Raw genomic sequence first — 22,263 nt, forward strand, 5'->3', positions numbered from 1 at the left:
ACACATGCACACTGAATGGAACGTAAAAGGAGATAATATAGAAAAGCAAGCGACAAATATGAGGCGGCATGTCACAGAAGGCGAGATCGATAGATCATGTAGGTCCCCGTCCGGTAATCTTGAGGACGAACAAGTATTCATTTAGTAGAAATTGCTTATATTTCGATTCGAATGTGGACAATGAACATGCTCGTCGACTGTCGGAAACGATTAGTGACTAGCAGATGTGGTCAGACTATAGGCGATGAACGGGAAAATCTTTGATTCTTATGTTCAAGGAAATTCGGACGCATGTATGTTTTACCAGCGTAAATACATTGTACAATAGTCAATCTCAATACCATTCTTAGTATTTCGACATCAAGCGAGGATTTAACGGCGCGATGCCGTCCAACCAAGAAATTGCGGTATTTGGAGAAACAAGTAATGTGGAAACTTGAAAGAAATTGAATGTAGTCGGATTGGAGATCTTAGTTCGATCCGGATCCCAAGCAACGATGGAAACACACTGCCACTCTGATACATTCAATAGCCCTGCAATCAATTACCTACATCAACCGGTGAATCCCTGTATATCAGACCTGAGCAAAGTGCGACCCGCGACGCGGTTTTGAGTGACCCGCGACGTGATACGTTTCCAAATCCCTAAAACAAGTCAATCAATGCTCGTGATGAAACGATGAACGGACAGGCATGCCGAAAAGAAAAAGAAAGGTGACCAAGAAAAGTTTTGTAGTATCCTAAAAACGCGTCTCCGGGTCAAAAAAGAATATAAGATGTATCATGCCTACCATTATTTTGAATTATGAAGGTGAATAAATATTATTTTTGTTAATTACCCGTCACATTCTCATTGCCTAATTTCAATACATTCACTGAGCGCCATGTATTAACAATGTGATGCACTGCTTTCAATTTAGATATACAATTATTACGCCGCAGAATGTATTGTTGACTCGGCCCGCCAATGTATTTTCTACTTTCATTTGGCCCGCAGAGAAAAATAATTGCCCATCCAAGAGTGCTACCGTAAAACCGACAATACGGTCCAGCCAGACATCTCTTGACAGGAAGCTTCAGCTGAACATAAAGTTCTCAGCGGCATTGTGGCAAGCCACTAAAATCTCGTCAAGAATTTAAGGTTAGTTTATACTTTCGTTGTTGTACTGTACAATGCAATGCTCTAAAGATCCTCTAAACATATAAACTACGAAGTCCCGCTACCACACTAAACAGTCCTTGATACAATCGAATCCGCCGGTTCCATCCAATAACCCCGAAAATGCATAGCAACTTTATTCAAAACCATCGCCCATCACGACGCCAGTTCACCCGTAGTTTTACTGAAGCATTAACGGTGAATCATAAACATCTCTCTTCCCAACATGTAAATAACGATCGTGCATAAACCAACATTCAGAAGATACGAAGAAAAACTCTACTACGGCAAACTACAGATTCCCGTAAGGCAATGTTAAAACAGATGCAGTGGCCGCACGCGATTCGTACTGCGTTCCGAGTCAATTCATATCGAGTACGGAACAGCTAAAGTAACTAGCAACTACACCAGTAGGGCAGCGATTGAGCAATTTTTAGCAACGTCAATCGAGTACAGCACAGGTAACAATCCCGTTAACAAATACCAATGTTGTACAAGTCCATAGAGAGCTACTGGTTTGTGATTTCATAAAGGCACGTGATCTCTGAAGTAGACATTTAAAATGTAACTAACAATATAACTGTCGCGCTGATGTGTCAAACTGCGTTAGATTGTCGTAACACCAAAATAGAGCAATATTAATTTCGACCAACGCATCAGTTCATCAGTCTCTCCGTAACAGACGGACACTTTCAGAAAAAACCTCGATAAAAATTTGTTCAAGCAATAGAAATTCAAGATGCAACACATTGTATACAGAGTGCAAATCGCGTGGTGACCTAAAATGGGTGTAGAACCGGACTTGTCGTAATCACGGCAACAGAATAGCTGCCAGCCCTAGCGGACAATGATGGAACAGTGGATGAGAATCTCACATTTTCACGTGTCCAAATACTGCACGGCTTGACAGGGAAATGTTGGACAATAGAGTTGTGTATTTTCGCAAACTCTGACCAATCGCTTAAACCATCCCAAGTATAGACAGACACAATATTCAAATTTCCTCAAATCTCAAAAAGAAGCGACACGTCGATCCAATTGCGATGACACAGATGTAGACCGTTACCGGTAGCACCAGCATGAGACTGCTCTGATGGAATTCTAACCACGAGTCATATTTTTTTCAACCTGTTCTGCACAAAAAGCAATTGAGGGCAGGGTTGTAACCAAGTCACAAGGCTCCGAGTCACAAGTCAATCTCACTTTTATATTTTTGACTCGAGTCAAGTCGAGTCATTTTCAATTCCCACCGAGTCAAGTCCGAGTCCAAGTCAGCGAACAGAGGGTCGAGTCCGAGTCATGGTATTATGACTCGAGTCCGAGTCCAAGTCATTGTGTTGACTGCTCAGTTTCCAGTTAAAGTCATCCTAAACCCACTTTTTTAACTCTGTTTGGTGATATTGAATGGTTCTCATTTATAATATATCAATTTTCCTCACTTTTAGCAGTTTCTGGTCGCATTTTCAAGCACCAGTACCAACAAATGAAATCCCAATAGTGTGTTGGCTTCGAAATTACAATGAAATGTCGGTCTTGGCCGTCTGAATCTTGAGTCAATGACTTGCTTCGAGTCATGCGCAATGACTCGAGTCCAAGTCGAGTCAATACACAGATTGACTCGAGTCGAGTCGAGTTATCTGAAAATCGTGACTCGAGTCGAGTCATGACTCGAGTCATTACAACCCTGATTGAGGGTAACCAGTAATGCTGTAATAAAATTTCGTGAGACACTTCCATAGAACAGATGGGAATCGGGTGAATCCCACCGCCGAGCAAGAGAAATCAAAAAACCTAACAGCTCTAATAGGTTCGCTACGATAAAACCGCGTGATACATAAGATAGACGTAAATTCATATAAAATCTAACATGATACGTAATGAATATTTCTCTCGAAAGCAAGCCCTCCGTCCAACTGCTGGCACGGACACGAGTTCCAAAGCTCGCCGCGATGTAATAAAAACTTGAAAAAATATCGTGGAATACAGTAGAGGCTGGGTTCGCGGAGAGCGGAGCTCACGAACGTTTCAGGAGGTGGCGCAGGTGCGCGATTAGATTTCGCAGTCCGAAGAGATAGTTTTCGTCCTTGCACTTCTCCTCGAACACGTGGGTGAAGTCGATCATTCTGCGGAAAAGAGCGAGTTCGTAAATCTGCGTGACAAATAAATCATTTCAAAAGTCTTAAGACCTAAATGCCTATGTTCGATCAGAGGTGGTCAGTAGCAAGGTCCTTCTACTTTTTCGAATTAGTCAAGTAGGTTTTGCGTACCGGCACGGCAGGCGCGTATCCAGCCGAAAAATAAGGGGGTCGATTATTTTTCGAATTTACTAATATAGCATCAATTCATCAGGGTTAAGTACATCCGCAAATGCCGATTATGTAATCTTCCTGTGTTGACGAACTTACGCGTATGATAAGCTAGCCAACGAGTCCGGAAGTGCCGATAAATAGCGAGTCCCTGATCTCTCGTGAACAATTTAATGCGCGCGCCGCTCAGTGCGTATTGCGTAGCAAGTCAAAATGTCCGAGTTGTTATGGAATCTGTTCTGTAATGGCTCCGGTTTCAGGTGGTTCAAACCTTTCTCACCATTTATAACTCCGCCCGTGATACGCAGCATCTGACCGTTAGCGGAAATCAATTACGCATGCACACACGGACGTGTTTGCGGACACTCGATGTCATTCAGTTTCGCAATGTCACTGTTTAATCACAATCGCTAATCAGCATACACTTAACGGCATTGTCTCCAAGCCATCGAGAGATAGGAGCCAAAGCATGCCAGGCCCGAGACGAGATAGTTAGACCAGTCATGTTATATTTCATACCGGACAGATGCGATTGGGTAGGCCAACGATAATATCGTGCGCACCGAGCCTATCGCAGATGCGATTCTTCAAGCCAGCGTAACTAGGCTTGTCTGAGGCGCGCAGCGATTGACCATTGACCTAATTTTGCGATCATCTAAGCCGGAGATGGCGTCGCGTGACATTGTGCAAAGACGTATCTCGCCAATTGGCAACACGCGTCTCGCTAATTTGCCATGGCCGCGCGCAACACCGATAATACCACTCACTGAGTTGCAACAGAATATTAGCGTCAGAATGGTCATTTCAAAAGGACGGGGTTTCGCGTTTCAAATGGGGGATTTGGAGACGGTGCTCGAATCGTTGTGCGTAGTTCTAGGGGTGACACAGAGTTTTTGAGGCCGCAGCTTTTAGGCCAGTGGTTCAGACTGGTTCGGCTGGGTGAGCCGGTCTCAAGGGGTTTCCGAGTGGAGGTCATGACAAACATCCGGCTTATACAGCTGAAGTCACACTGATTTGCAGTGCACATTAATTACAATATTTTTGTCTCAAGTGAAAATCCTGTTTTGCTGGTTATGAACACTGCCGTTGACGCAGTTCAATATGTACATTGTACACGGCATATCTAGAGTAAAGCATTTGAAGTGTAAAATGGTAAATTTTTGTTCTATTTTTCTAGACGAAAATTACGAGTTAGCTAAAGGCCCACAGACAGTTTCCGGTGTAACATGATAATGTGGCCGGCGGGCAGGTCCGTAACTGCCGCACCCCAAACCCCCAAATTGGGGGGGGGGGCGAGCTCGAATCGGGCGCAAAATTATTTTGTGTATCAACATAAATCATAGTGTTTTTTTGGAAATTTATGCAACTTTTTCAAAGAATTTTTCGCGCTGGGCGCGATTTAATGTTGCTAAATATATTGACTATCAGGAACCCTTCCCCAACAAAAAATATGCATGATCTACAGCAGTGGTCGGGAACCTATGGCTCTTTGCCAAATATTTATTGTTGTTCTGAATTGATCAATATTGTAGCGACTTGTTGGTAAATTTTCATCACGGCCAAAACAGTTATTCTCGTGGTAGTATAAACATGTCTTCGAGAGGTAATGACTATGCCTTCTTCAGGTCTAGGGGCTCGAACCCCCTCTCTTCAAAATAATCAAATTTAAGTTGCTGTCACGCCGCCGGCCAATATCACTCGCGAATTCTATGCGCCAGTACCAGTATTGTTTGTGTTATACTGGAGCCGAACCTCGGCTCCTATTAATTGGCAGGCTATTGATTAGTTCTCTGATTTCGCTGTTTATTTAGTTGCCTTATATAACGACTACTCGTGCTGTTAGGATGTCTCTTCAGTAATAAACGTTTATCGTCTGTCGAGATCGTTTCGTGGTGCAACAGGGAGTACAGGCTCTGTATCCTGCAGTGTTGGGATGACTCGAGTCATGACTTGACTCGAGTCAACTTTTTCGAATGACTTGACTTGACTCGAGTCACTTTGCAAAAATGACTCGACTTGACTTGACTCGACGCTTCAAAAATGTGGATTGACTCGTGACTCGGAGCAAAATTTACGAGTCAATTTCAAGTCATCAAGTAAACGGCGTCGACTAAATCATTGTGCATGTTCGGATTATTCACGATACGCCGTTGTAACTTGTGAGAGCAACCAGTCATTCACTGATTGTGCGTTTCACTTATCCTACATTATTACATCACAAATACACTGACCGCATACGAAATGATCACAGCTTGCGTTGTCGTAGTAGCAGATTAATTTAATAGCAACGGCTCGGTCCTTACATTGCACGACGCTTACCTTTACCAACCCTCTATGATTTAAATCTAACAAATATATTTTATGCAGTTATATCCTCACGGATGTGTATAGATGACTAGTGTATTGTACGATATCAATTTCTTTCATCTTCTCGAGGCTTCGTATTCGATCCTATATTTTGGCTGGTAATAAGAGAATGTATAGCATGTAGCTCAGAGCTGTCAAAGTCAACTGACGTCGCGGATCGAATTCAAATATACAGATCACTTGCGGGCCGAACCAGTCAAATGATTCCAAAATATTACCAACTTTTAACAGACTTAACTCAATATATGCACTTTTTCTCATTCTCGGAATTGGGTGTTAATGTCAGCGATTTTCTCCTGACGATAACTACAATCACAACTCCGCTGTCGGGTTGTTATAATGTGGCCTATGAACTTACTCGAAATTTGCTATCTTGAATGAATATTTATTAGTAGTATTTCTTACTACAAATTCAAGAAATGTGTTGGATAAAATCACGCAATTTTCAACATATACTCAGAATTTCTTCGCGGGCCGAATGAAATCATTTGGCGGGTCGTATGTTTGAGACCCCTGATGTAGCTATACAGCTACTTACGTGTTTTATTAGCAGTTCTACGTGTCCGTGAGCGATAAAACGCATTTTTGCATGTATATTTAACTTCGTTAATTCGTTATTTGATTCAGGATAAATGACCAATTGATCTCTTTAACACAGCTAGTAAAATATAATGACTTTAAATGATCACTCATACTTCGAAAATCCAATTTGACTTGAATTGTGACTTGACTCGTGACTTGACTTGACTTGACTTGACTCGAGTCACCTCCAAAAAACTAGTGACTTGACTTGACTCGAGTCACCTTTGAAAATCGATTGACTTGACTTGACTCGAGTCAAAATGTGCAATGACTCGAGATGACTCGTGACTCGAAGGTAGTGACTTGATCCCAACACTGGTATCCTGGCGTGATGGCAGCAATGGGATTCGAACCCATGCCATCGAAATCACTGGTGACTCAAAGCTCCTGGCGATGTATCCGAATCGAAATCTTGAATTGTGCGATACGTTGAATCAAAGAACATAGCAGGCGTGGCGACGCTCATTTCATAACGCAGTTCTCAAATTCACATTGTCTTCGTGATCTACGGCGCGAAATGAACTGTTGTGGATGTGACATTAACGATTACAAACTCGAATTACAAACAACGCCATAGCTATCCACGTTCCACGTTATATGTAGTTCCGGCGCCAAAATATATGCGTGTAGCCTGTAGCGCAACGTTATGTAAGTATTTAGATTTTCGGAATCAGTGTGGTAGTCACAGTTATAATAAATTCTAAGCTACGCACGATCAATTGCGTGATCATTGGTGAGGCTTGGCGCGTCTGCGTCTTACCTCTTGTTTCGAGCTTTATTTTCGAACAATAAACACCAGTTTTTATAAAGAAAATGTGACGCACACGAGGAATCCCATGTAGTGAGTTCGAATTCGTGCTACCATGACGTCACGAACTCCAATTGTGACGTAACAGTTGATTGGAATGTATGGCTCTTTCGGAGTTGAGATGGAAAAAATAGGGCCAATATGGCTCTTTGGACGAAAAAGGTTTCCGACCACTGATCTATAGAAACTTGGGCACTTCGGCGTCGGCCATTAACGCACCGCGACGCACCAAGACATATGAATTTGTAGGCCATATAACATGCGACTCCGAGAAGTGTGCCAGAACGATCAGCAGCAAGAAGACCTTGCCCGAAAAGGACTGCCCTTGTGCTGCCCGAAAAGTAGCGACAAAAAGCGAATAACCTGGGAGGCCCAAGACCAACGTTTTTTTTGGGGTGGCTGACGAAGTGCCGTTACGGTCCTGCCTGACATTTACATTTTTTACCATGAACATCAACGATATAACTGACGTTCACGTGTATTCTTTCCCGAGGCTTTCTACATCTGCCATCGAGCCAAAGGTCAAAGAACTTGTTGACAACTCTGAAGGACCACAGATGTATCATTGACTTCAATAGCTATTTAAGTTTGTTACGTTAATAAATCCAATAAATACTGGTTTGTGTCTCTATACTCTGAACTTGAAGGTTACATTAGATCCGATTTATTCCTTGTATATGTGGATAAATACGCGATTTATGCATCGATTCAGGAATCCGACCCGCCAACTCCTTAATCTTCCCATACCCGGCTGGAGAAGTTGCCCGCCCCTGACCTAAAGGGTTCACGATCTGAAACAAATTTCAGTCTGGCATACCTGACATCCACGAGGTCTGGCGGAAATCTGTACTTGGTGTACTGTACCATTGCGTGTTGCCGCATTCTCCGGCTGATGTTATCGACGAATTCCTGTTTCACCTCCACGTCGCTGCTTGTTTTTTTCTTCGAATCGGCTTCGCTAGAGTAGCTGCAAGCAACAGAGAGAGAGAGAGTCATGCAGGTAGCGTTTTCCAGCGGCACAAGTAACGGCGGGCAGACAACACGTACCCGGACTCTAAACCTCCGCACTGCAAGTTTTGACGCTTGGCCGCGCAGAACTCTCCGAGCTTCAGATCTGGAATAGCGTTATTATGTCTCTCTGTGTTCGGTCAAATATCGCCAATGACCGCTTTTGCTATTTTTAAAGTTCTATCTCGTCCGAAATTCAAATCCAAGTCCGCACATCCGAATCGGGCGAAAACTCAAAAGCCAGCCAAAATTTTCCAATTCAAAGTTTATAAATCGAGACAATGACGTAGTTTTATTCAAAATTTGCATGAAGATTAAAAATGAACTTTTTCACGTCCAATTCAGCTTGAAATACATATCTGATTCCAATTCCAATATATTCTCATCTTTCTGTTAAAGATGGTATATTGACATGAGAGCATACAACACTAGGGTCAAAATTAGGGTTAGGTGTCAAGGGTTGGTGTTAACGGTTATTTAGGAGTGAGGATATTTGGGTATACGAAGTCACATGCTCGACTAACGTTTTCATTGTGCCACAACTATGTATGATCAGTTGATCACACACGCAGTGACAAGATTACTTTAGCCAGTGGCGATTTGGAGCTTGAATCCGCTTAAGAACCACACCTGAGATACTGCTTGACTTGATCGCCGGCGTCGGATTATGCGATGGCGGCGTCCTTTCCGAGTCCCCCGCTTTCTCCTGTAAGTTGTGTTCGCTCACGTCTTGCATGATGTTGGTCTGCGGAAAGAGAGAGACATCTTCACTGTGTATTTTTGCCCGGGCGATCATCAATGCGTAGAAGCACCGAATCGATTGCGGAACAATAGCTCAACTTTGCGATTCAGGATGCCACGTCTCAAATTGCACCAGTCTGTAGTCAGATATGTGACCGATACTGCCATCCCACTTGACAGAGAAAAACAATCGGAAGGGCAGCCTCAGCCTTCCCGATCAGAAATGGAATTTTTAATGTTATCAGTACTGATATTGTTCATTATACTAAATTCGTACCACTGCTCTGGACATGGCCAATCGCCTAATTACGCGTTTCCATAAAGTCAAGGAATCGTGAGAAATGTGTTTATATTACAAACAAGTCAATCCGCGACACGTATGGCTCTAGAGCGGTGGTTCCCAAACCTATCTAAAAATTATCACTATGGACTCTTGGCAATTATTTGTATACTTCGCGGCGTATAAAAATCCATAAACGCTATTAGGGAGAACGAAAACCCACACCGATGAAAGAAAAAGCAAATACTATCACACGGTAAACGTTTGTCATCAATTTATGGTTTGGTTTTGGACAGCGCACCTTCACGACGTGGACCGGTACTAGTTTCAGAAAGGTTTTTGAAGAGACTCTTTTGGGGGTGCAAAACTACACTACCGGTATGGAATTATATTCGTATTGAAATAAACCCGAATATTTTCGGCTGACACCAGTCAGAGGTAATCGTCAGCAAGTAGTAGTAGCCTACCCCTGACTGAAAATACTTGAGTTTCTTTTGTAACGAATAAATTTCTATTTCGGAAATCTCTCAATCTGGTTTGGGAACCGCTGCCCTATCATCATCACACATAATAGGAATTACCGTACCAAGCCAAAACACACCGCTCATAGATCCACGGTGCCAACTACAACCAGTGATGGTCACTGGTCCGTAATGACTTCTATTTGAAGTAGATTTGTCCTACTTGAACTCATCCTCAAGTAGTTATATTTTTATATACTACTTCTACATAACAGCTTTTGGTTTTCTTGGCAAAACCAGGCCTAAAGTACTAAGTTTTACGTTTACTTGGAAATAGCTACTGCTACTTGACCACCTAGGCCAGGGCGGGCCAACCTTTTCAGCCAAAGGGCCACATCTGATTGACGAACTATTGCGCGGGCCACTAGCCGCGCCAGGCGCGAAAAATTCTCGAAGTTCATAGTTCAATAATATTGTCACTTGACTATATTGCGGGCTTGCTGTATGTGGCTGGGCTCAGTTTGCAAGGAATGGGCTTTGCGGCGCCTGTACATATCGATATTGAAAGCTTCGACCAACATGCGTCAATTCTATTGTTCCTAGGTTTCATAATCGACGGCCTTTCTGCGAACGCAAACGAAGGGTCGCATATGTTGAACGACACTTTGTCTCGTAATCGCAAATATAGTTAGACTCAATCTGATACATTAGGAGTTCTTTCTTTTTCACAAAGGGGCAACAATATTAAAAGCAAGAAATCGAGTGACAACATGATGTGCGAAGCGTGTAGAAAATTTTTACTCTTGAAAAATCTATCGCAAATAATTCTGCTTTATTGTAGTGTACGAAGATTTACCAATATGTGACTGGCTCATGGATCTGCCAATGCTTCGGAACTGATGTTTTAGGCTTCAGATCTCAAGTATTGCGGCCAGACTAATCAAATTTTTGACTGGCCTTGCAAGTTCACAATCTGTGCAATCCGTTTTTGAGAATAATAGAAATTTCGGAAATTACCTCGCGGGCCACTCAAAACCTTCTCCGGGCCACGGGTTGGCCGGCCCTGACCTAAGCCTACAACCCGGCCGTGGCCAGATATACCAACCGTCCCATTTCAAACCAGTTCAACGCTATAAACGTGAGCGACAGCGCACGAGAGCCATCCGTCGCCAGTGAAACCAAGTCCATCTTTTCATGTGACCCCGCATAAAGCGAACACGGCACAATACATTCACCGTAAAGCGATATTGTAATCGTCAAGAAAGCACTCGGCTATGTAAACACACCGTGAATGAATGCTCAAATAGCGTACCGCGACACACCCCTTTGCGTCTGTTCTTCGTGTACGGTACAGCGACGTTTATGTAAGGTGCGCCTAATAAACCAATGCCACGTTACTAATGAACCTGTACCGGTGGTGGACGGAAATTCAAACGATGTGGTTACAGCAAAGTAATCAACGTCGCTGCTCAGACGGTAGAAGTAGTGATGATATCCGACACATGTCAAAACTACATTGTGAGAGTAAAAAATTGAAGATATGTAAAGTACACCAAGTAGTTTTCAAAAACAGATTCAGTCGAGACGCTTCATATTTTTAGTAAACGATCTGAGACTCGCGCAGTAGCAATAAATTATTGCATCGACAACTTTTGTTCATAAAATAACAAGGACAGTATAATTTTGGGGCACGAAAACATTGGCGCTCACTACTCGACTGCAAACGTCAAAACTGACACTCAATTCTGATTCGATTACACAAATTGCCACACCCAGCCCTAATCGTGATTTATTTCTAAATTTTTTCAATCAACTTCCCTCACCTGCAAGAGTTCGTCGATGGCGCGGAAACACTCGTTAGCCTTCGAGCCACCGGGACGTAACGAGCGGTACTTGTGCATCAACTCCTCGTCTGAATCCGAGGAGCCGTCGAAAAACTCTCCTTCGTACACGAGAAGTACGGAAGAGGAATAAAACTGCAGCCTGCAAGACGAGATAATATATTCTTATATCAGAGTTAAACAAAAAAATTTCAAGTTAATCCAATCTAGATTAGAATTAGATTCAGAAAATCGGCAAAAACTTGAAAAATATTCTACTAATGATTACCGGCATTTCGCTATAATTAGACAACTAGAATTATCTAGTCGACCAAGTTTGCCTTGAGCACGGACTACACAGTAGTGTTTCCTGCTAAAAAGTGAAAAAAGCAGCATTTTTAGTAACCCTACGCACGTGCACCAAAACGCAATTTTACATAAAAATAGGATTCGATCGAAAACTACTATTGATTCTGAATATATCTATGAAAATCCGGTCAAGGCACTGCAACCTCCTTAAAATCACCTCAAAAGTCTGAAATCTGTACTGTTCCGAACAATCGAAGTGCCCCAACACGACGGCCATAACAATGACGACACTTTAACTTAAAACAAGGTATTCAAGTCTCAAAATAAGTTTCCACCGCTTTTATGAGTGAAATTGTCAAACGAGTCCCTCTATCCCGCTAATGAATATATTGAATATGTTTACGAAGATTGCCTCCCCTTTTGTAACATTAGTCGCGAAGATGCATTTAGCTATTTCAAATGCAGCCATATGCGATCAACCGCAAACAAGTATGTGGCGACTCTATGAAATCTACTTTTCGAAACTAGTTACTCGAGTACTTTTCAAACCTTTCGTTTTCTACTTTCGCTTGTAGTGTTGATGAGTCTTTGTAATCGATACTTCTACTTGTAATTGAGTAGAAATTTACGGTGTTACTGCGTTTCTACTTGAGTAGGAACGTTATGGATTGCCGCAGTCATACTTGGCTTCTGTCGCGTGTACTACGATAAGGTAATCCTGCAATTTATGCAATCCTATACGACGGCCAATGACGCACATTAAAAATTAGGATTGGAGGTCACTAGTGGAAGAATCCGCCACCCACAATAAACAACGTAAGATGCTGCAAAGAGTTCACCTTTGCTACGGCAATAAAAGTGGTTTACAGCTAGCGATAAAATTTGGCGGAATTTCGAGGACAAATATTAATGAGACAAAAACGGCAGATGAACGCATGTAAGGTCATTGAAAACCGCAAGATCGTCTGAGAATAACCGTGTCTTCAACAATGATATTGCGCGTCAATGTTTTTCGATATTTAGCAAAATTGAATTACCAAGTCCCGTCGTCTCGACGTATAAGCTCTCAAATTATAGTCAATCAAGTGCCAATTAAAGTATTCTATTTACTTTAAACCTATAGTTTGACGCATAAGCCACAGTCACAAGTGCCTTATGACTAGCCGAAGATTAAATCAGCACTAACCAGTGCGCACATCAATAACTTCTCGTGCTGTAGACCATCACAGACATGTATTCTCAGATTTCAGCACTCCCGTCACCAACGCTAATCCTAATAGAACTGAACTATATATTGTCATAATAGAATCCTCAGTTCTGTTGTATGTCAGCAATTGTTATTCAATACTGGCCTATTATGGCTGAGTATCATAATGGCAAATCATTTCATACAATACAATTATCATTGGAGTGATGTACATTGTAACGCTGTAGTGTATTGTGTGTGTATTGTGTTAGAGTTAGATATCTAGGAATCAGAGTAAAGTGCACAATCATGCATCCTGCCATAAACATATTTTTACCACACACAATTAATTCCCACCGAAAATGTAGTTCACCAAATGCAGCGTATTCAATACATATCAGCACATGACATCGCCCATCGGCTTACTATTACGCTTCCATCTACAAAATCAGTCACACGAGCTGGAAACTAAATCCAACATTGTCACAGTACCCAGAAGACATTCACTCATAATTTGCAGCGTCATAGCATACTCATACAGATTGTTTACAATATGATAGTGCAACCTGGATGGATGCCTCAGCATTATTTTGAAAACATCTCTCCAGAGTAGACTTCCCTTTTTGGAAAGTCAACAATATATCATTACACCCATCCAATAATACCATGGCCTACAAATCCAAGGGGCTTACTGCAAATTGTATAATCCAGTCAACGCCGATTACTTACTGGCTTTGCGATTCAAACCATATAAGAATGGTTTCAAGTCGTTCTAAGAATGCCTTGATAATGTCCTTCTGGCACGCTTTGTTGCCGGAGAAGAATAAGTCCAGTCCTGAACAAAAAGAAGGATTTCAATGAAGACCATGAACACCATACCATTGAACTGGAAATGGCGATGTGTGACAAAAGCTCATACATTCCGGAACGGAGCGCTTACAGCCGAAAATGACACGCCTGAGGTATGTCGACAATGACCAGTCAAGTGAACGTCTGCACTGGCATTATCCCTGAAAGGCTATTTCATTGGTATACTCAATCCATCATAAATTAATATATCATATAGTTTGTCTGTAGTGAGCTAGCACATCGTCCCATAAAATGAGTCACACTACTCCAAGGGTCTGGATTGACAGTCTATAACCGGAAGCAATTGGCCAGTGACACAAATCTATGAATAGATATTTGAAAAAATACCGATCACTATAAAATTGGACTTGTATATAAAGCATACAAGAGCTACATCAGCCCAAATATTTGTCCAACGTGCGTCCAATACACAAGTTGATGAGTGTTGTGTATTGTAATCCGCAATGTAGCCTATACCTCTATAGAAATTTGCCTTGAAATTTTTGATGAATTCAGTTTAAGTTTAAACAACACAGTGAAGAGCCAATAGCACACAATACATCGTCGTTAACAACGCAATTGAGCTAAAATGAATGTGGAGTCTAGTTACATCAAAACTCACTCTAGTTTTAAATCAATATTGACAAAGAACAAATTACTGAACACATCATTTATAATTAATATATATCTAAAACAAAGGTTCAGGCGCTTCAAACAATTAATCACTTCAGCCCAGGTTAAGACTGATTCAGAATTTCAGCATCAATACTCAATACTAGAGCAGGGGTGTCAAACATACGGCCCGCGGGCCGCATCCGGCCCGCCAGACCATTTCATCCGGCCCGCGAAGCTATTTTGAAAAATGGCTGTATTATTCAGCACATTTCTTACAAATGTTGAGATTTTTTGTATGTAGTATTCTAATCAATAATCCCTGAGATAGCAAATATCGAGTATGTTCAATTGTTCATTAGTCACATTATGACCATCCGACAGTGGTGTTGTGGTTTCACTCTAGTCACCATCAGCAAGGAAAAGCCGTCATTTACTTCCATTCCGCGAAGGCAAAAAATGCACACTCAATTGCGATTTTTGCGGAAAAATGGACCAAAAAGTAGTTAAACACAGAAGTGAAAGCGCCATAGTGAGAAACCGGTATTTGCAGGTTACATGGAAAATGTAATTATTATACACAAATATAACTCAAATTTCTGTGGACGCACTCCCAATTTCGCTTATGACTTAACAGAACCTCTACATACGTAGAAACGCGAATTACGATATAATAGTAATGAACCAGCTTCAATAGGCCTATATATCTCGTATTCCTCATAACACATACACATGAGGTATATCGTCCGCAAAGCTACTCTTTTCGCAGTTTATAATACCATATTTAACCAGCCATAATCTCAATTTTGCTAATTCCATTGTTCGCTAATAAAGGTGTTGCTAGAGTAGAGCCCTATGATCCGGTATAAGGTAATATATTATTGTGTAGGCTTAATAATTAGGTATTCAAGCAAAAAACAAGGGTATGGAATTTCAATCATTTGAATGGTCCGGCCCGCGAGCGATCAGATGGTTCGAATCCGGCCCGCGACGCAATTTGAGTTTGACACCCCTGGTCTAGAGTCTAGATAAACGCATTTCAGAAGCATCAGAATGTCTTGTAGAAATTAGTACCGGTACCTTGCAATGCAAGATTGATTACCGGTACTCTTGAGCTGATTAGGACGCAAATAAAAATCTCCACACAATGTTCAAAATCATTCTAAAGCAATCAATGGCAAACTTGAGCGTGCGATTCCACAAGGATTGATCTCGCTGGAGCACACATAATTGACAAATCCCAGCAGGCTACAGGGCTTCAGAGACTCACTGCGTTATGTTCAGTTCAATACCAAGCAGGAAGGAAACCCATTGCTAAAATCAGTCACTTGATGGGATTTCAAGGAATTAATAACTTCTTCAGGCTACCGTTACAATTTAAGAAGTGCTGGTAGCACAATATATAAAACTGTAAAAGCTATTATTTCATAGATATTGATATTCTGAAAAAGCAACAATCCATAATGATTAATCAGAGAGGGAATAGAGTCAATAGTAATCGAGATTTCGCCCCATATACCAATATCATACAATGCCTTGGACATTTGAAAAGGCAACACTGTGACTTCCATCTTGACAAATAGCTAGGAAGCCCCTGGCAATAAACGTGCAATATCAGATTAGAAATAGGTCATCAGTGCAAGTCTACACGATTGCAGCCATGTAGTATTATACACAATATGCAAATCTTGCGCTATCAAGCAATCTGGCATGCGGTTTGCAAAGAAAACAAACGTGACGTTGTTGAAGGTTTGAAAAAGGAAGTTACTGATGCTATGGCTGAAGAGTTGAGGCAGAAGGGCGAACAAGAGACATCGTCAGTTCAACCACATTAATTCACTTGGATTTCATCTATCTTCGACTTGGATTCGGGAGTAATTCATGAATATTTTAAATCTCAAAGCCATTACATAGCTACTTTATCCACAGGATGTAGCAAGGCGCACCCTTGAACAGGCATAATACATTTCATACCATTCAGAATAGTGTCCTCGGTAAACGAGCGACCCCATTTCTTGTCATAGAAGATGGCTTCATTGGCAGACAGTCCTGATACCTGAAACGATACAAACAATGAAAGCCTGCACGTGAATACCATCATCAGCAACACGTCAGAGAAAAATCTCTGTTTGGCTTTGTGAAAGGTTTCTCGGCATGACTAGGCTTCATGACACAAAGGAATAGCATTACGGTTTCGCCATATAGAATATGAAACTGATTGGGTGAAGCACAAAAAAGCATTCACATTACGAAATCACATACAGCGTTTTGCTACAGGAACTTGATTAAGTATTATAACCTTATTATAGGTAACGAAACATTCAATCTATGTGAAATATTAAGCTGGAATTCAGAAATTCTACACTAACACCCTAAATCAACTCGGAATGTGGCACAATTGTAAAGATCAGTGAACCGTACCCTACACAAATAATTCAGGAATTGGCATGCCATCTACTGTCAATATGTTAAAGTACAAGTTAATGCGCTTCAACGAATTCTAGCTATAGAATGTGAATCACTTTTTTAGCCGGTTGGGGGATTAGATGATTTTCAAACGGCCGTTTTTATCTTCGTTGTATACCGAAAGTTAACCCATGGAAACGAATTTTCAAGCTCAGAAACAATGGGAATAATGGAATCCTATTCCTTTACCAACAAATAGTATGTAATCTCAAAGACAAACCGATAACATTCCTTCTGTTCTAAATGATCTTATCTGGCGAATTGATCAACGACTTGAAATGCCAAAAATGTAGAGGACTCGATTCATAATTGCAGCAGCATATACAAATTGTGGCAAACATGCCACAAACGGCAAATAGACTAAATGAGCATTCAATTCAAGAGCTACAACATCAAATACAGACCTTCTATTTGGATAATCAGCTCAATTTATATTGGTGGTAGATTTTACTGATCTCAATATTGGGTAATTGCAACATTGGGCTTGCGAGATGGCATCAAAAGTCACTTAATCCTCCTTGCAGAACTGTTGCTCGATTTTTATTCAAGAAATCTGCAACTGTTGACTTCATCACAATATTCAAATTTATTTGATTATTATATTTTGTTGTTTGTATGGTATAGTTCTAGTTCCTGCAGTTATATAGCCTACTTCATGAGAACGATTTAAATAATTTCAAAATTTGAGAATATTATGAAACATCTCAGTTTAGTTATGTACCACATCATGATTGATTATTATTGATACATTACTCCAACAGATCAGATATCACAGACGAATGAAGTGTTCTTATAATCCTATATTTGTAAGCTGAAATAATAAGATTAGGCTAATTAGAAATAAATCTCATCAAGTATAATTGAATTGATAGAGAACTTCTTGTTTTTTAATCCAATTTCCACAAGATTTATGACATTATTAGTAAAAACATCAGGACTAGCTATGAGAACATCGACAACATGCTCCAATACCAAAACTCGTGTTCTTATGTTGTCAAACTTATGTTACAGCACACTAATGTTGACACGAGCAAAGCAGTATATAGCTAGACTCTTAATTTCACTTCGAGGATAACGAAACTGGGTTGCTTACTAACATAAAATATGTCAATACATGGAGTTACTTCAGCAAAAACACGATGTGAATGGGTAGATGATAGGTATGATGATGATTATGATGATGGGTAGATGATTATGCCGCGTATCTGCGATGGGTATATTAAGGCTACCATTCTAGCATCATAGCAATAATATTTGGCCTAAACATGGGGCCATGATCCAGTATCAGATAACAGTGACAGGAAATATAATATAGGCCATTGGGTATGTATGTATCATGCTGGTTTCAATCGTCATTATTGCTCACAGTAACTATGACAATAGTTGCCAAAATACCAGAACAAACTCATATATATCGACAACTATTGAAATCCAGAATTACAGAGGCTAAGCTGACCGGATACAAAAGGACAAATTGGCACACCTATTCGGAATACAATTCTTCATACCAGACGTGGTGATGTGTGATAGAGGTTGTAATTCTCCACACCATTACCATTGAAAGCACCTAGCCCTTTACAATTAGAATGTGGAGCTTCAATTACACCAGGTCACTATGGATTTTTTTTCAAGCCAGATTAGTAATATGACAGTTAAATTGCAATTAACCCAACCCATTATCATCCCCGTTGATGATGAAAAATAATGACTATACCAATTATGATGTTACTAAGTTAGAAGTAGTCAAGTCATAGTGGAAATGCCATCATTTCAACACAGCTTGATTAGCTAAAAACATCGACTTGTCAATGTCTTAAAAGCCCAAAAGGCAATATCGGTAAAGTAAATAAAAATTGCCGATATTACGATCCACAGCAGAAAGATTATTTCCTCTATGCGACATGCAACAATAGATATGCAGAAAACAATTGACTTTCAGCTACCAAGTGGATTCAACACACACAAAAACTCCAAGTTGTACAGTACATATTGAATTTTAGGATATTGTGGAGAAATGATCATTGATCATAGCTGATTATACACAGAGTCAATTAGGTGGTAGGAAAGCCAGTCAAAAACATAACAACGTTCTCCTCAACAAATTGGTCACTAAAACACGAAAAACACATGAGTCACAACGTACGAGTAAGAATGATGTTAGCACCAAAATGAAATAGGAACATCTACAAAATGACAATCAGCCCAAGTTTGGAACTGCGTGACACAAGCTAGACTAGAATACATAGTGCATTGGGCATCCTGTTCCAGAACATTACGTATACAATCAAGGGAATATTGTTCAACTCAGCTTTGAATCAGCAATGACCAGTTCATTCTATCACACATCAAGAAGAAATATTGCTTAATATAGGACAAGGAATTTAAGAAAGTGAATTTCTATTGCACTTGACAAGTAGAACACAACATGTTAACAACACCCAGTAAGACAATGTACAAAAGCAGTAGCGTGTGGTAAATGATAGGAAGTGAGCAATGCAAGATTCAGCACGGCTGTCTCTGTCTTACGCTTCACGTATGATATCATTGCAGGCTAAGTGTCATGACATCATGCATGGAATGCAGGCACATACCGAAGAGATCACATTACATTTTCGGTGATTCACACTTGAACGATCTACTGAATACTGATACATTTTATTTTCAATCACAATCCTTTGAAGTTCAAAGCAGGAAGAATGCCATAATTCTAGCAGTCGGGAGCCTACTCAGAAATATCCTCGGGCTGAGATTAGAAAAGTCATACTGGAGATACCAATATCAATTGTCATTCTCGAAATAACAGCATATTTAAATCCAAACATGCTTTGAATGGGTAAGCTTGCATTTCCTGTTCAATAATGAATAATCAGTCGAATATATTGGTTATATTTCATTAGAATAAGTGAATTTAATTGGACTACCTGTCATTATATCATTGATATGGAAACTACGACCATAATAATAACAACAGCTAAGCCAAGAATTGCCCAGCAGCACTATATCATCACCGGGCAATCATTAAAGTTGCTAGGAAACAACCCAAAATATTGTTTACCAGGTAGTAGATATTCATTAGAGATCATAAAAATCCATTGCCATGGAAGTTGTAATCAAGTACTCAAATTATTTCAGTGAATGGCAAATATCACTTTGAACTCATTCAGTTGACAAGACACCGTATATAAACAAAACCTCAGCACCACGACTGCACAAACAAACAGATTGTGGTTAAAACGTGACTAATTCATTTCTCAAGAACAAAAACAACGATTGACTTAAAATGGTGTCATTTGGTGTCGCAAAATAAGTTACTCATGATAATTCAAAAACAAATCTTACAATACACAAGAGTTGAAATTTATTGCATTTGGCTTAAGATATCAGACCGGATATCAAATGGAATGCAGGGATCTTCTTATTTCAAGATTCATTCGTCTAAAGCCAAACATTTTGTCTCCAAGGACCAAAGGATTAAATTCAAACAGTAACAAGGCACACAGACAGATGCTGAGAAATCCTGTGTTACAAATGCCCCTACCCCAATTTGTGGACGCAAATCGCAACCAAAACTACTAAAGACAAATAATAATACTATCCATGCATCACATTTTGTACTATTGATTGCCAAATACGCATTTTCTTGGAAGATACACCAATCCGAGTGATTACAATGAGTGCAATAAAAGCATACTACTCACCCTTGCACCTAGTAGTTGAAATCCAAGTTTTGTAAGTGGTGGGTATTTGCCGGATTCAAAAGCGATCTTGGCAGCATCTGCATGTGGATCGTAGCTCACTCTCCCAATTTTCACGTCCAATATAGACGGGTTACGAAAACGACGGCATGCGTCTTCCAGCTTCAAGTAGCCGCCTTCATTTTGAATAATAGCGCTATTGAATAATATATACAGCGACAGAAACCATGCGAAACACCGACCTCGCTCGTCAGTCGAGTCTGACAACGGATGACAGATGCCGAGGAATTTTGGCAGAAAAGGACGCAGAGTTTGCAACACAGGATCTTGGCACTTGGGATGGAATACTCTTGAGTAGAAGTTCAGTTCGCACTCCCCTCTCGGTGGGGGCTGGATCGGCTTCATGATCGACCCATCAATATGTTGCAACATGCCTGTAAGAGTGATGCGGGTCACGTAAATGCAGCTTAACCTTCGAAATCAAACACGTGATAACGCTAAAGATCCGTGGGTTCAATATGACAATTATGCTGCGGATAATCGTAATTTTCCTTGCATCACAGACCCGATATTGTGGTGTGATGTAATTAAACTAGCTGCGGTGCTGAAATCATTTAAAGCAGGGGTTCTCAAACCGGGGTGCGCAAGAGAAGTTACAGGGGTACGTGAGCTACTGCATTTTCAAGGCATTGTGATAATTTTCTGCCACAACAATTTCCACTTTTATGTTCCATGTGAGAAAGAAATTGCATATTGCAAAATGCAAAGTCGTATTAGGGCTATTAGAGCTTTGATTGACCTAGTTATGGCTTCCAACAAAAATTAGACTTTACAGACAATCGTTCTTTGACTTTAGATTAGGGCTTTGTAACACGCCATACATACATATATGCAAATCAAAAGGGTACGCAGTTCAAAAAAGTTTAAGACCCCCTGATTTATAGCTTTCGTGGTGGGTCAGATGACGTTTTTTAGAGAGATTGTCAGCCCACTTCCAATAGTCAACAAAGACCGCATGATTACAATTGACAGACACGCTACAGACACCAACTGAAAACTTGTAAAACTAAAACAACAGTTCAATTAGCAACATTGCACCAACTTCTATAGAGGAATGCTAATATTGCCACAACGAAATGCTAACGGGAAAATCACCAAGTTTGACATTACCAAGTTTTCCTTGTCCATATCGATGACCAGCCACCTGGTGTGCAAGTGGTTTACATCCTTTTGGGAGATGCGGCATTGCTTCTGAAGCACTGTTATCCTCGGCAGCCGGTGACGACTTCCCATTGCTACTGTTGTTGTGTTTGGGAAAGTGGGTTAAATGTTCTTGTACATCTTCAAAACAACAGCAGTTATAAAACATGTCAAGTCGTAGAATACCGATAGCACAACATTACCTTTTCTAGCAACAATTGAAATGGAAGATACAGACATCCCACAATACGACTGCGTCGCTGTCAGCACAACGGCTTAAACTCTTTCCCTACCTAACTGCTAACTCCAACACTGCCGATTGAATTTACTATAAAAATAGAGGATAGGTTTAAGAACAAAATTATACCGTTACGCCACTGCAAAACCTTGTTTCCATAATTTTACGAGGTAGTC

General features: G+C 40.6%; 1 protein-coding gene and 1 long non-coding RNA gene across 2 annotated transcripts; one reads left to right on the top strand and one right to left on the bottom strand.

Moving 5' to 3' along the window:
- Positions 1 to 1,273: 1,273 nt before the first annotated feature.
- Positions 1,274 to 3,120, top strand: LOC145458304 (uncharacterized). The gene is made up of 2 exons (XR_013921106.1): positions 1,274 to 2,321; positions 2,862 to 3,120. It is a non-coding gene; the product is annotated as an uncharacterized LOC145458304 (long non-coding RNA).
- Positions 2,848 to 22,184, bottom strand: LOC145458296 (inositol polyphosphate multikinase-like). The gene is made up of 11 exons (XM_080336633.1): positions 22,053 to 22,184; positions 21,820 to 21,990; positions 20,892 to 21,083; positions 20,653 to 20,825; positions 16,463 to 16,544; positions 13,757 to 13,862; positions 11,536 to 11,695; positions 8,861 to 8,975; positions 8,270 to 8,336; positions 8,040 to 8,189; positions 2,848 to 3,282 (listed from the first exon to the last, which is right to left on the bottom strand). The coding sequence occupies exons 1-11, from the start codon at positions 22,087 to 22,089 to the stop codon at positions 3,174 to 3,176; spliced, it is 1,362 nt and encodes a 453-aa protein (XP_080192759.1). The 5' UTR covers positions 22,090 to 22,184; the 3' UTR covers positions 2,848 to 3,173.
- Positions 22,185 to 22,263: the final 79 nt, after the last annotated feature.

This window comes from Botryllus schlosseri, chromosome 16 (genome assembly GCF_051294905.1).
Source record: "Botryllus schlosseri isolate E-star chromosome 16, Bs_hap1, whole genome shotgun sequence".
In the NCBI taxonomy this organism is placed as follows: domain Eukaryota; kingdom Metazoa; phylum Chordata; class Ascidiacea; order Stolidobranchia; family Styelidae; genus Botryllus; species Botryllus schlosseri.

Bases quoted from the DNA above. Each gene is read 5' to 3' on its own strand.
- LOC145458296 (XM_080336633.1), bottom strand. From the start codon at position 22,089: ATGTCTGTATCTTCCATTTCAATTGTTGCTAGAAAAG. The intron at 16,545-20,652 runs GTGAGTAGTATG...GTATCGTTTCAG, and splicing joins TTCAACTACTAGGTGCAAGG to GTATCAGGACTGTCTGCCAA. The intron at 8,190-8,269 runs GTACGTGTTGTC...TGTTGCTTGCAG, and splicing joins TGCGGAGGTTTAGAGTCCGG to CTACTCTAGCGAAGCCGATT.